We start from the raw sequence: 13,853 nt of genomic DNA, 5'->3' as shown, positions 1-13,853 counted from the left end.
ATGCCGTCAACTATTTTTGTACCGAATTTCATCCATTTCCGACAAACTAATTTTTTTCCCATAATGCAATTTTTCTTCTGCACCTGGAGGGGGCGCTATCGCGCACAGTGTCACTTTTTCACATTTGTTGTGTCCAGGGGTGAAAGGTCAAAAAAATGTATATTTCCGATTTTTAATCGGAGTTTGTTTGCGCAAATGGGAGCAATTTTTAGTTTCTGATGAATTGCAAAATACTTCGTAAAGATTGCGGCTTCGCCGCAAACAAACCGTAAAACTTAGCCAAAAAATTTAGATAACTTTTGATGCCCCACATCTCGAGATGAGCTGGAGCGATTTTGAGCTCATTTGGTGAAACGCCCGAGGAGGAGTTCGTTAAAATGCGACGTCAGCGAAAACCATGACTCAGCATTCTCCAGGCTTCCAGTCAAAATGGCGGACTTCCGGTTTGTCAGGGGGCGTGGCCACAATAATATTTTTTGTTTGTCGTCACATGTCGAATATTTTTACCGAATCTCGTCGCTCTACGACAAAGTTGACGTTGGCCCCGGTTGGTCCCGCCTCCATAGACGCAATGTATTTTGATTCACCATGGCAACACCGTACAAAATACGATATGGGTCTCATTGGCTTTTTGGATCGGGATGCCATCAACTATTTTTGTACCGAATTTCATCCATTTCCGACAAACTAATTTTTTTCCCATAATGCAATTTTTCTTCTGCACCTGGAGGGGGCGCTATCGCGCCCAATGTCACTTTTTCACATTTGTTGTGTCCAGGGGTGAAAGGTCAATAAAATGTATATTTCCGATTTTTAATCGGAGTTTGTTTGTGCGAATGGGAGCGATTTTTAGTTTTTGATGAATCGCAAAATACTTCGTAAAGATTGCGGCTTCGCCGCAAACAAACCATAAAACATAGCCAAAAAATTTGGATAACTTTTGATGCCCCACATCTCGAGATGAACTTGAGCGATTTTGAGCTCATTTGGTGAAACGCCCTAGGAGGAGTTCGTTAAAATGCGATGTCAGCGAAAACGCTGACTCAGCATTCTCCAGGCTTCCTGTCAAAATGGCGGACTTCCGGTTTGTCAGGGGGCGTGGCCACAATAATATTTTTTTTTTGTCGTCACATGACGAACGTCTGTACCGAATCTTGTCGCTCTACGACAAAGTTTACTTCGGCCCCTCCCCCATTGGCGTAATGTATTTTCACTTTTGTAGGTGGCGCTGTCGCGCCATTTTTTTTTCCCCCAATATGAAACACACATTTTAATTAATTTTTCACCGAACCTGAATTTTGGGCAAAATTTGGTGAGTTTTCGACAATGTTCAGGGGGTCAAATTTCTGCTCAAAGAGCAGAAGAAAGAAAGAAAGAAGAAGAAGAAGAAAGAAAGAATAATAATATTTCCGAGAAAAACAATATAGTCGCTTTCGCGACAATGTTATATTATACATTTTTGGAAAGCTTTCAACGATCCGCACGCACCCGTGGGGTTCCTGGGTGGATGACGAGCGCGAAGCGCTCGTCATCCACTATATACCCCCATTCACACTATATACCCCCATTCATTTTAATGCAATAATAAGTATAAAGGGCCCACACCTTCGGTGTGGGCTTCACAGTTTTACACGGTGAGTTTACGGTTGACATGGGTACAGCGCTTCGCGCTGTTTTTGTGCGCTCCGCGCACTTAGGTTCAGTGCGCTGCGCGCACTGCGCTGTGATTGCGATTACAATAGGCCCTTGCGACGGCAGGCCGCTCGGGCCTAAATATGTAAACAAGAAAAAAAATAGCAGTAAAAAGGCACTTATAAAAGGTTAGCATAACAGAAAAAAAGGTGTCTTGGGTGGTGGGGGCCAGAATCATGCGGAAGAAAGAAAGTTGCAAAATAATCTGAAACCCCTCGTTCCGCTCACCTGTTCATTTCCTCGAGACAGTCGGTGGCGAAGAAGAAGCTCTTGATTTTGGGATGGCAGGCTTTGAAGGCGCTGTCAATCAGAGCACGCAGAGACACTGATTAGCATTAGCCGAGCCCGCTGCACACTGCTCCTGTGGTACTTGTGCATTCGCTGCAAGTGCGTGGAGCGGCAAATGCTCCTGATTAGTAATTTTGAGGGACACTTACAATTTCCTCCGGCACTCGATGGCTCGGTCTATCCTGAACTCTGGGAGGCTGATGAAGCCCTCAGCCTTCTCATCCTAAGACACAGAAACGCGGGGGTTGGAGATGCGTCAATAACAACATGAGGAGGCACAGATTATCATGCATAAATACCTTCGCCAAATGATTGTTAATACAGCATTAGGTAATGTAAGACCCACAACGTGAAAAGACACAACCTATCACAAAACCACTGACTGAGATCAAAACATTTCTGCTGCACAACATAAAACACAGCACAGCGTTGAAACACAGTCATACATTTCTTAACTAAATGTGTTTTGTTTTAGTCATGGGTGAGACAGATTGATAAAAAGTAAAATGCGGGACTATACGGAGTTTAAAAATGTTAAGATAATGTAATTTCCTCCCCCTACATGTTCCAGCCATGTCCTAATGTGTAGAATGAGCCCAGACCTGTTCACCACAACTGCCTCTAAAATCCTGCACTGTCACTCAAAAAGGTGTTAATTTGGGTCTTAATATAGAAGCTGCACTTACGCGTAAGACCTGAGGTGGCAGTAGTGAGCATAAAAAGACCAATTTGCATCTAGTCCCTTTAAAAGTGGCTGCTGTAAGTGAAAAAAGTGAAGAGTCTTTTCTTCATTGTGAGATCAATAAAGTCTGATCTTTTCTTGCAAATGAGATGCATGTCAATTATACATATTAATAAAATAACTTTCTGCATTAAATATCCTTGGGTTTATGACAGGCTTTTAGGTTACATTAATATTAAAGGAATAGGCCACCGTTTTTACATGCTGAGATATGTTTTTACCTTAGCTTAGACAAGTTAATTTGTTCTTAGACGAGTTCAATACGGTTACGTGAAGTGTTACATGATAAAGTATAATTACACAAAATGAAACAATGTGGATTTTCTAACCGGATAAAAAGGGGGAACTATATTGGAAGGCATAATAATACCAGGAGTACTTCGGCGTCCGTGTAACACTTCACGCAACCATATATAAATAGGGAAAACGTGGAAGAGATTGGTAGCTTCTATCTTCACCTCGTTTGGAACTATAGAGCAGAGGAGGCTAAATGCTAACGCCGTCTGTGCTGTGTGGTTACGTGATCTGATCATTATTACTTGTGCATAATAAATCTGTTGGATAAGTTATTCTTCAACAGCATTCATACATTAATATACAAACACTTGGCCTATTATCAGATGATCCAATCATAATTTCCCAGCATTGATTAGCATTGACGTTAGCATTAGCTTGCTGCCGAGAGCACTGGCATAGTGTTGCTAGCTGCAGCATTTTGCTCGGCAATTTAGAAATACATTTGCGGAGGTTAAGACTAAGTCAGCGATTCTCCAGGTTCTAATCTAATCAGGCACGATATTCACTGATGTTTTTTCCAGTATTGCTCCGATATCCAATACCAGCATCGGATAGGTGCGTCCCTAGAGCATACTGAACAGTGTAGTAAAATATCATTATTGCAATATTCAAGACAGTGAATTTTATTGAATATCTATAGTTATTCAATAATCTTGTGCAGCCCTTATAAATACATATAAATATGAAATATGTATTGATATTAGAGGTGGGCATAGATTATTATTTTTAATCTAGATTAATCTAGATTAAAATGGCTCGCTTGAATTCTGCCGAAGCCATTCAGAATATGTGTGCTACCCAAATAATGACTAAAAGTAAGTCTTTGAGAACGAGTTTCTCAAATCAGGTGGTGCATTAGACCAGGGGCTCATCTCTTGTTTCCAAAATGCATCACAAACTGCTTGAGAACGTTCTACTGTGATAATTGGTGATGAAAATAATTCATGTTCAAGAAGATGCACTTGTGTTTACTAACTGTTTATTCAGTTAAACATTAATTTTGAACTGTAGGCCGACATTAGAGGTCCTGATGAACTGTTTACAGTCAGTAGCTTTGTGTCAATCAATTTTCTGGTGACAAACTAAATCTCCTCTTCTGCAACTATGACCTGCTTAAGAAAAAAAAGTCTCTCGCATGGGACAGTTGTGGCAGGAGTCCCCAAGTGTTTATTTACGGGTAATGTGGGCCATTTTACCAGATCAGAAAATATAGGCCTCTGTTTGTGAGCGTGGGAAACACGTGCGCGTCTCCTGATTGGTCAACAGTGTCACGTGATCACTGTCACAACAACACAGTTCATGCTGCTGCAGCTACTGCTACTACGAGCTTCAACTTGGCGACAGTTCTGTCAAAATGGAGATAAACGTCGACAACACGAAGATGCGGGACGTATTTCTTTGGATTTGATAAGAAAAGGAAACGGGCCTCAGTAGCGAGGCCGAGTAAACGGCGGTGAGCGGAGAAAGAGAAGCTAACGGACTCGGAGAAAAGGAGCTGGAAAGTTCGTCTCCAAACTAGTAAGTGCTGTGGGGCCACTAATTGATATATTGTATGAAATATTAACAACAATAATAATAATTACACATTTTATCGGTAGCGCTTTTCTAGACCCTCAAAGACACTTCACAGAAATATAAATACAATACAGTCTGATTAGTCAGAGCAGTCACTCTTACAAAGGGGGCGAAACAGAACATTGTTCACAAAGACCAGGCGTAAAATCTTTGAGGCAACACTGAAGCCGCACTCCAGCGCTGCACTGCTGGTCCTTCAGCTACACTGAAATTGGTCCTTCATTAATTTCTGTCTTTTATTTTTTCCTTCTTGCTCAAGTATTGCTCAAGTGATTACATAAATGCTCCCACCAAAGAGGCTGTCCTTTTGCTAGATTTAGAATGTTGGTTTTCTGTTTACAAGATAATAATTGGGAGAGATTTTTTTTTTCTAGCTATAAAGAATGGATATTTGAAACTGGAGCCATGGATCAATGTCTTAACCTCTTAACCCCCACCTTGACCGAGTGCTTTTTCTCCAGTTCGGCTTTACCCAAATCTTACCCAAACAGCTTCTCACCTGGAGAGTTTACAGCCTATAGCAGGGGTAGGCAACATCAGGCCCATGGGCAAAATCCGGCCATTTAGCACAAAACCTCTGGCCCCCAAGATGAATATTAGAGAAATGTTATTATTATGCAAAATAGAGATCAAATACCTGTTAAAGCATGAGCGTAATATTGTCAGTCCACTGCAAAAAGTATTTACAATTCTCAATTTGAGCATAATAATCAAAATTTGAATTGCTTTGGCGATTTAAGATGTAGTTGGGCTTTTGACCTAGATCATTGATATTATTGATAACTGACTATTCACTGGTTCTGGTAGGTTTCTGACTCGTTTCAATACATTAAGTCTTTATTTCAAGTCATTTGGCCTAGTAAGATTTACCTTTGGACTAATAGTCTGTGAAATGGCATCAAACTAGCAAAGTAAACTTGGTCAAATCAGGAAAAACGTGAGCAAAAAACGCCAACGTCATTTAAGTCAATGCTTAAAGCCAAGTACTTTTTGTAGTGTCTTTTTTAAATCTCCGTTCAGAACATCCCACATGGTCATCTTTAATGTACTATATTGGCATTTACTTTGGGCTACAATGCTGAGGTTCGGCCCTTGGTGTTTTGGAGATGATAAAAATCGGCCCTCCACAACGCAAACTTGCCTACCCCTGGCCTATAGGGTTGTGTAATGGCTCATTTGAAAGCTAGGGCCTACAAAACCGATAGTAACTTTTTTGTTGTTTTTTTGAAGCGTTTATGTCGTGTTTTTGTAGTTTTTTGTCACTTTGCGTAGTTTTTTTGTTGTGTTTTGTCATTTTTTGTTGTCTTTTCATCGTTTTCTTACATTTTTATCACTTTGGTCGCTTGGGTAGGTTTGGGTACGGCAAAACTGGAGAAAATGTGCTCCGGTCATGAGGTTAAAGGGACAGAGGCGAAATGCAACGTGTGCAGTCGGAAATCAAACTTTCAATACGCCATTACATAAATATACACACTTTTCAAACTGTATAGTGATGGATACGTTGCATGAAAGGTATGTCACAGTGAGCCTTACGTTTTGATTGGTGTACCAGTAGAGGCAGGACTCCTTGAGGATGAACCAGTATTTCCTCCACTTCTGAGTGAAGTATCCTTTGGCGTCTTTCTTCTTCCAGAGCCAGCCCTCGCAGTCTCCGTGGCCCAGGTCTTTACATGAGATCCTCCTCCGACTCGCGCTCGTCAGGGAACCTACAGAGCAGAAACAGAGATACAGGCAATGCATTAGATTTGGATTATAATTACTACGAGGTTTGGCAATATGGCATCCTTACCTTTTTTCTTTTTGGTTTTCGTCCGTAGAGAGGTGTAATGAAATGACTGTGGAGACAAAGCATGTTTATAAATAATCGTGAGCCCCACAAAGTGTCCGCCTTGGCGCTAATGCTTTTGCCACATTTCGAGGCGCTTGGGGTCGGTCACTTTCCATTGTGAGTTGAGAGTGTGTGCAGCTATATCCAAGCAATGACCTACACCTGTAATGGAGGCCTGAGAGCTGTCGGGGCCGTCACAATTCGCTGCTATTTCAGTCCATTTGGAAAAAAACATCAAAAAGGTTTCATATGGATGGGTGTTTGTTTGCTTATTTATGTGAATGGGGAAGCTGTCACATGCATAGATTCAAAATGTGAGGCATTTCTGCAAACAATATATGGCTCCCATGACAGGACCACAAGTCGGTATATACCACTTATCTCTTTTTTGATCCAATTTCCCACATTTTTATGCAACATTTCTTTCATAATTCGACATTACTGAAGATTGGGCGTTCACCTTTCTCATAGAGGCCGCTCCTGAGCTGCTGGACCCCGAGTACCTGCTGAAAACCACACATACGCTCACGTTAAACCCACTGTAGCTCCCCACCATATATAAAACCATCTATCACAGCACAAAGCCGCACTAACCTGTCCGTGGTGTCGGCCCGCAGCGTGTCCACCCCTCGCTGTAACAGAAAGGACTCGGAGTCAGCTCTCCATGGTTACACCGGATTATAAATAGGATCTAATTTGTTTGTACAATAACCATCTCTCAACCATTCACGGTATTACAGGACATGATGTGCTCCATTGTCCATGTAATAGTTTTCTGAGGAAGGGGGTGGTTGTAAGCTATTGGTAATATTGTTGTGGCCAAAACGTGGAGATGCACTTTGGCTAAAGAAAAAGAGAGATTGTTTAGCATGTCTACCCTTTACAATGGTGTTCATTTTACAAGCGTTTGGGCAAAAGTCTTGAGGTCCCAGTATGTGTCCTGTATGTGTTTTGTTGTATGTGCTTTGACGTGTGGACAGGTTTTTAGTATATGGTTGGCTTTATGAGTGTTCGTCCAGGCTTTAGCAGAAATTTATATTGTAAGAATGGATAGGAGTCTCAGGTAGAGATAGCCTCTGAGCGCTAATAATACAAAAAAAAAACACATTTAATTGACTGTAAACATAGACCGTAAAAAATAATAGACAGCTCCTACTCACTCCTCCCGTTTACATTAATAACTATGTTCGAAAGGGCATCCATGGCGGGTTTACAGACTCCTCCTGCCCAGCTATGGTCGAGCAGTTCCTAAAAAGGGCAAAAGGGCGGGATCTTCACTTTAGCTCCGTCCTGGGCTGCCCCCTGGACTCCGTTGAGGAGGTGAGGGACAGGAGGGTGTTAGTCAAGCTCACCTCCATCATGGACAACACCTCCCACCCACTGCACGGGACTGTAGAAGAGCTGTGCAGCTCTCTCAGTGGCAGACTGAGACACCCTCAATGCAAGACGGAGCGCTACCGCAAAGCCTTCATCCCCACTGATGTCAGACTGTACAATAAGACTGTGAAGTAACATGTGCAATAATCTCTGTATCAGCTCCACTTAATTAACTCTGAGTGATCTTCTTGAACGCCGACTGTAACAAGTGAATTTCTCCTTTGTGAGATCAATAAAGGTTTATCTTATCTTATCTTATCTTATCTTATCTTAGATCTTCACGTGACGTGTAGATCGGTCGTAGCCGCACCACTAGCTCTCGTGCTAACAACCCGTCAATCAAAGTCTCGCCCTCATTAGTATATGAGATTTTGAAAATGTACCTTACAAAAACCCGCCTGGCTCCTTTAATTGCAACTAACACAGCGTTATCACAAGAGGAATATCTAGTTGTAGCTTTACAGTTGTTTAAAACGTGTGTAAGTGCAATGCTTCCTAAAGGAAAACTAGCTTCTGCCGCCCCTATATGGAGGTACTACAGCAATGGAGGGCAATGAATCTCTGCTAGAAGCGGCCATTGACTGTATACTAAGAATGGACTAAGTGAGGCTGGCTTCCTCCATAGTGTTAAGCGGTCATGCAGCTGTTTGGCTTGGTTTTTGGAGCCACCTCCATCATGTAGAACAGGGGTAGGCAACGTCAGAACCAGCTCTCCATTGAACCTCTGAATGATTTAGAAGAATGTTTTTGCACAATTCAAAGATCTAATACCTGTTACCGTACTCTAGAAATGTGATAAATAATGTAAATTCCTCTAAAATGTCTTGGCAAAACACCCATTTAGGCCATATAGCAGGGGTAGGCAAATCCGGGGCCAAATCCAGCCCTTCAGCACAGAACCTCTGACCCTCAAGATGTTGAAACATTATCACACAAATCAGAGAGTACTTTTAACATTATTAGACTTAAATGGGAGAAAAAAAGGTAGAAATACTGTCAATACACCCAATGAGGTCATATATTATGTACAACACTGGCATTTGAAGGAAGTGCACTGGAAAAAAGCATAGCATTGTTTTAAGGAAGAAATACATAAATCTGCTTGAATTAGGAGATTAAATCTAAGGTTTGAGTAGATTTGGTCTGGTCTTAGATGAGATAAAACCTCTAGTAGTACTTATTCTCTTAATTCAGATAATTTCGTGTCATTTCAAGTGAAAAACAATTATTTGTCTGATTTCAAGTGGGTTTCATTCTTGTTCCATTGGTGCTAGCATATCTTGAAGAACTTTTATTCAAGCAATTTTAATTTCAAATGGTCATTTTTCCAGTGTTGTGCCTTGCTTTGGACTAGTAATCAGCGTCTTCGGCCCTCGGTCTATTTACATTAAAGAAAATCGGCCCTCCGACAAGAAAACTTACCTATCCTGATGTGGGGAACAGGGAAATAAAATAATAGTAAAGCTAGGACTAACAAGTGGAGGTCAGAATGAAAAGTCTGTGCACAATAATGACTTAAAGAGAGGCAGAATAGTTTCAGTAGAAAGTCCATTAGAGCAAGGAACTTCCGGCTCCTGCCCCACATTTCCTTATGGCTTCAGGAAGATGGAAGCTATAATTAGTCTATCCTTAAGTGACAGTCTATGCTTTTTTGAGGCCATTTTGAGCATTTGTAGTATGCAGATTGTTTGTCAGTAAAATCCTTTGGCTGTTGTTCACCTCAAACATCTTGTGAGAGTGAAATCGTACATACTGTTCCTTTAAAATATGGTCTTGCACAGCCTGGGCCCGTGATTAGCATATGCTTGTCAATGCCGCATATACAGTAGTGCACTCTATGGCAGTGAGTCACCAGCACCATCAGAGAGCGGCCGGGCTGGTGTGAGCTAAGCTGTTAAAACACTATGTATTTGTGTGTGACTCTTAAGCACAGTCTGTCAGCAGCGCTTGTAATTGGTCCGCCTGATGCAGAGTCATACACCGAGTCCAAAGGGAAAGACAGAGCGGGGGGAGAAGGGGGGGGGGGGAGACAGACTGCTGCGACGCAAGGCTGTATTTGTCCAGAATAAAGTGGTATTTATAATCAGGCTTGTCTGAGGAGATGGGAGCATTAGAGTCGTGAGATGCCCACCTTGAATACGAATGAGTATCACTTGTACCTGTGTAGTTTTCCCAATAGCACGCTCACTAAATTCTGTGCTTAAGGGGAGTTTCTTCAAAAAAACAAAGTATATCCCCAAAAAGCTCACCAAAGGCTTTCTACATTTCTACATGAGATTGATAAGTCACATTTTACATGCCTTTTCTTTTTGTTCGGGACATGTTGAACATAATCTGCAAACATTTGGGTCAATATAGTAAAGTTCAATGACAAAACTGTACTGTACTAAAATGTACTTGTAATATGTAACGTGTGCTATTGTGATATAAAAAATTTTTATTGTAATGATTTGGGGGTGGGCGCTCATAAGCTTTTGCTTCGGCCCACTCCTTCTGAGCAGAGCGATTACTGCTCAGACAAATAAATAAAATAAACTAAGACTACAATATTTCACAAAATGACTGAAAAATGTTTATTAAGTTCAGGGATTGACATGAACTTTTTTGGTCACCGGCCACAGTGGCTAAGTTACTAGCCACCAAAATGATTTCACAAGCCAAAACTAAAACCTATTTTTTTTAAACTTCACTCTAATGTTTATGTGAGATTAAAGGGACTATACAGAGTTTAAAAATGTTAAAACTAATTATTTTCCTACCCCTACATGTTCCAGCCATGTCCTAATGTGTAGAATGAGCCCAGACCTGTTCACCACAACTGCCTCTAAAATCCTGCACTCAAAAAGTTGTTATTTTGGATCCGAAGTGCCGTCATGCACGAGCTTAATATAGAAGCTGTAGTTACACCTAAGACCTGAGGTGGCAGTAGTGAGCATAACATGACCAACTTATCTAGTCCCTTTAACAAAGAAAACCTAATAAGAAATTCACCAAAAACAGTAGACTCAGCCTGCTGTCGTCGGGCTCATGCAAGTTTATTTTTTCTGCAAATGCCAGTGTTTTACATCTGTGGCTCTCAAGTGGTACGGCTTTGGGATCCACTATTAACCCAGGATGACAAGCCACGACCCAAATGAAACGGTCATTTTCCATATATTGTATAAAATATTGTGTTTTTCACACAAGTTTTTATTGCGTTAAGTAGTAGATATGCTTTTGAGAGATCAAAACAACCCAATAACATTAATTTTAACAGACTCCCGTGTGCTTCCATGCAGTTTCAGATGGAAAATTGAAAAATTGAAAAGAAAAACCCACTTAAAATTATTCCACACACCACTTTTGGGTCTTTTAAGGGTTTTAAAGAGGCTAGATGCAAGTTAGTCATTTTATACTCACTACTGCCACCTCTGGTCTTATGCGTAACTGCACCTTCTATATTAAGCTCGTGCATGACGGCGCTTCGGACCCGAACTAACACCTTTTTGAGTGACAGTGCAGGATTTTAGAGGCAGTTGTGGTGAACAGGTCTGGGCTCATTCTACACATTAGGACATGGTTGGAACATGTAGGGGGAGGAAAATACTTAGTTTTAACATTTTTAAACTCCGTATAGTCCCTTTAAGAGTACTTTATCATGTATTTTATCTCTTATTTGCATAATAATATTTCTCAAAATCATCTTGAGGGCTAGAGGTTCTGTGCTGGAGGGCCGTATTTGGCCCCCGGGCCTGACGTTGCCTACCCCTGCCGTAGGACATTGTTGGAACATGTAGGGGGAGTAAAATATGTAACATTTTTAAACTCCACATAGTCCCTTTAAGATTAGTTTATGTTGGTTAAAAATGCACATAGACTCGGGAAATCGGGAATCTAATTCAAACGTTGACACTCATTTGGCTCCTGTTGCTGTGCAGTTACCGGGCTGTGACATCATCTACCTCCACATCTCAAGTATCTCAAGCCTTCATTGTGTGAGGCGATGGTGCATTAGGAGTCGGGAGCCCCTGAATACAAATGAGCTCTGTCCTGTGTGCTCGTCCTGTGTGTGTGTGTGTCCTGATCTCAAAGGCGTAACATTGGAGGAGTGTCGAATCGGGGAACTGTCATCGGCTAATGAACGGCGCTACAGTAACACAGACCCACTGCCCTGTTTCTCCTCTAGACAGCGCAGCACCTGATCTATGGGCGACTCGCTGCAGACTTTGACCTGAGCTTAAATTGCACACAGATTGAGAGGCGTAAATATCACGGCATACAAAGAGAAAGGTTAAACTCTTTACTTATAGGTGTTTTTGGCAATAAGACAAAACCTCGTACTATCTTAATTGCGTCAGTGCATGAAATATAGAGAAGCATGCTGTCATCCACCTTGAATTATCCTTGGTGGAATTTGTGCAAAAATATGTTAACTGAGGAGACAGCGTGCGCTTCCTTTCACTGTTTCCCCGACGCTTCCAGTGAGAAACTGTCCTGGTGACATCTTGATTTAGAGCTCATTACGTACATGCTAAATTGTCAGATAACTCTCTTGGAGCTGCTTCAATGCCACTGTCCAAAATACAGACTGTACCATTATGTGCCAGCACCGTCATACTGTGCGGCCCCGAAAGCCACGTAGGAAATGGGTATAAATATCCCAATTGTGTTTTCACAGGTAATGATGATGATGCATAACCAAACTCTGGAAATCTGCTGTCAACGAAACTGTACTGACATATTCATCATCTGAAAATGTTCAAAGAGATACGAAAGATAACTGGCTTCTATCTCCAGAATCTTCTTCTTTGCTCTCGTGTTTTTCATTTTTTCACAGTACATAATTTATATATTTACTAGGGGTGTAATGGTTCAGCTGTCTCCTGGTTCGGCTTGGTTTCACGGTGCAGGTGCATCACGGTGCAAGTAAAATATAGAAAATAAGAAGTTGTTTTTCTTATTTAAAGGGACTATACAGAGTTTAAAAATGCTGAAAATTAAGTATTTTCCTCCCCCTACATGTTTCAACAATGTGCTAATGTGTAGAATGAGCCCAGACCTGTTCACCACAACTGCCTCTAAAATCCTCACTCAAAAAGGTGTTAATGCGGGTCCGAAGTGCCGTCATGCACGGGGCTTAATATAGAAGCTGCAGTAACGCATAAGACCTGAGGTGGCAGTAGTGAGTAAAAAATGACTAACTTGCATCTAGCCCCTTTGAAGAGCCTAAGTGTTCATTTTTAGACAGTACTTATAGTCTCTGTATAAAATTGGCAATACTTTCACAGCTGCTGTATGATAAAATGTGTAATTTTAAAGTAGCAGGTAAAATCGTAGTGATCTAAACTAAAAAAAGAAGAAGAAAAAAGACGAGAAAAAAAAAAGAAGCAGCGCAGTAGGCCATGTGCTTGTTAAGAGGTACGTTTCAGTTTCGCTTTCCATGCACGCAGCTAAAAAAACACACCCAGCAGCGCATTTGATTTGAGGCTCGGAAGTAAAGCTTTTGAGGCGGATTATGACCAGGATCTTGATCTTACCCATTTGTCTGCGCCTCTGACAATGCACGGTGCTCTGGGGCTATAATTTACCGCCGCCTGGTCATCAGCAGGAGAAACTATTACAAGGACACACCGATTTCATGTGTTTTTGGAGGATGTAGCTGCACAGGTGTGGAGTGTGTACGGTAAGTGATGATGACACACATGCGCCCTGTTTGGATGAGCACATACATGCACCAGGGAGCCTAAATATTAAGAAATACAGACGAAAACTTGGACTGTCTCTTTGGTACGGTCCATATTGTCAGATATTTCTTACACCCCTAATATTTATTACTTGTTTACACATTATCCTGTCCTTCTTTGATTGCACATTTTCCAGACTATTTGGACCACATGAGTGTTCTTGACAGCTGTCCATCCATCCATCCATCTATCCATCCATCCATCCATCCATCCGGGTCGTGGGGGCAGCTGTTGGAGTTGCCCAAATCACACTGCACCAGCCCCTTATGGCCCCTCCTGCAGGTGGTGGGTCTACAGAAGGACTGCCTCACGATTCACCGGGCTTGTTTGC

At 41.6% G+C, this 13,853-nt stretch overlaps 1 protein-coding gene across 5 annotated transcripts in view; it reads right to left on the bottom strand.

Moving 5' to 3' along the window:
* Positions 1–13,853, bottom strand: part of LOC306962846 (connector enhancer of kinase suppressor of ras 2) — a 143,870-nt gene that overhangs the window by 20,885 nt on the left and 109,132 nt on the right. For 3 of the 5 annotated variants that reach the window (XM_079556181.1, XM_079556183.1, XM_079556184.1), the window contains 6 exons: positions 7,017–7,054; positions 6,883–6,928; positions 6,384–6,429; positions 6,128–6,300; positions 2,130–2,203; positions 1,921–1,992 (listed from right to left, as the gene is read on the bottom strand). In XM_079556181.1, coding sequence (XP_079412307.1) covers positions 1,921–1,992; positions 2,130–2,203; positions 6,128–6,300; positions 6,384–6,429; positions 6,883–6,928; positions 7,017–7,054 — 449 coding nt within the window. The remainder of the gene's footprint in view (positions 1–1,920; positions 1,993–2,129; positions 2,204–6,127; positions 6,301–6,383; positions 6,430–6,882; positions 6,929–7,016; positions 7,055–13,853) is intronic. The other 2 variants (XM_079556182.1, XM_079556185.1) reach the window with 1 other exon arrangement.

The sequence above is a fragment of the Gobius niger genome (genome assembly GCF_951799975.1).
Source record: "Gobius niger genome assembly, chromosome: 5".
NCBI lineage: Eukaryota > Metazoa > Chordata > Actinopteri > Gobiiformes > Gobiidae > Gobius > Gobius niger.
Note: the sequence above shows the minus strand (reverse complement) of the source record. Positions and strands in the feature narration are given on the sequence as shown.